The 1639-nt window shown below is 34.0% G+C and overlaps 1 protein-coding gene across 1 annotated transcript; it reads right to left on the reverse strand.

Moving 5' to 3' along the window:
* Nucleotides 1–663: 663 nt before the first annotated feature.
* On the reverse strand, nt 664–1092 carry LOC108488078 (secreted RxLR effector protein 161-like). The gene has a single exon (XM_017792391.1). It carries the CDS (start codon nt 1090–1092, stop codon nt 664–666), a length of 429 nt encoding a protein of 142 aa, XP_017647880.1.
* Between the last annotated feature and the right edge of the window lie 547 nt (nt 1093–1639).

Raw genomic sequence — 1639 nt, forward strand, 5'->3', positions numbered from 1 at the left:
TATTATATGATTTAGCCTGAATGAACCATGTTATGTGTTTGTTAGCTAGAATTGAGTCTTTTTTGTTGGTAAAACAACCAAGAAAGAATGCTCAGAGAAAAGTAAACGGCAGAATAGAAAATGCATTATTTATTTCTCAATGAAAAATAACAGAGTACATGGTTTAAATAATGCTAGTGGTAACTAAAAAAAAGCTAAAAATTAGGAACACTAGCCCATGATCAGATTTGGTGCCAGAAAAAACTAACAACTAAACAACCAAATCAGAATAAGATTTTCTTAATACCCATTAACGGATAAAGATAAAAACATATACTAATTATAGTAGTAAATAACATTTTGAATCATTATTTTTTCAACACTTCCCCATTGATTCAAAATCACATGCTCCAAGCTATGATTTGAAAAAATGATGCTTGGCCTGAGTAAGAGACTTTGTAAATACATCAGCCATCTGTTCATTTGTGCTGCAAATTGCAGTACTATCTGTTGATCACCTACAAGCTTCCGAATAATATGATGATGCACATCAATGTGGTTAATCCTTCCATGAAAAGTGGGATTCTTTGTCATTGCAATTGTGGATCGATTGTCACAAAAGATTTCAGTTACTTCTTTTTGCTCAAGACTAAAATCACTAAGAAGTTTTCTCAGCCATAAAGCTTATCGTGCCGCTACTGTTGCTACTGCATATTCTGCTTCAGATGATGATAGTGCTATTGTTTCTTGCTTCTTTGAACTCCATGTTACTACTACAGAACCAAAGCTAAAAACATTGCCAGAAGTTTTTTTTCGATCATCTAAATAACATGCCCAATCACTGTCAGTGAAACCAATTAATTTGAAATTTGATACTTTGCAGTACCAAATACCAAAATTCACAATTCCTGCAACATAACGAAGGATTCTTTTTGCTGCTCCAAAGTGTTGTTTTGTAGGACTTTGCATAAATCTAGACAGAACACTAACATAAAAAGCAATATTGGGCCTAGTGTGTGTAAGATGATTCAAACCATCAGTTAAATTTCTGAACAATGTTGAATTAACTTTGTCAGTCCCATCTTCATGCTGCAACTTTTCATTGATGTTCATTGGTGTGGATGCCACCCACAATCCACCATGTCAAACTTTTTTAAAAGATCTGCAGCATATTTCTTTTAGCATACAAAAATTCCATCAGCACCCTACATAACTTGAAGTTCCAGAAAATATTACAACATGCCCAAATCTGTCATCTCAAATTTTTTCACCATACATGACTTAAAATCATCAATTAACAACTTTGAGGAACCCAGATAAACTATATCATCGACATAAAGACAGACCACCAAAAAATCTCCATTACCTCTCTTATTCAAATAAAGAGTTGGCTCATTTTCGCTTCTAGTGAACCCATTGTTCTGAAAAAATGAATCAATCTTGTTGTACCAGGCACGTAGAGCTTGCTTCTACCCTTAAAGAGCTTTATTTAATCTGTAAACTCTATTTTCACCGCCACAGACTACAAAATCTGGTGGTTGTTACACATAAGCCTCCTCCACAAGATCACCATTCAAAAAGGCAAATTTTACATCAAATTGATACACAGATAATTGCAATTGAGCAGCCAGTGCTAAAACAACTCTTACAGTTTCAAAAC

Source organism: Gossypium arboreum, chromosome 9 (assembly GCF_025698485.1).
Source record: "Gossypium arboreum isolate Shixiya-1 chromosome 9, ASM2569848v2, whole genome shotgun sequence".
NCBI lineage: Eukaryota > Viridiplantae > Streptophyta > Magnoliopsida > Malvales > Malvaceae > Gossypium > Gossypium arboreum.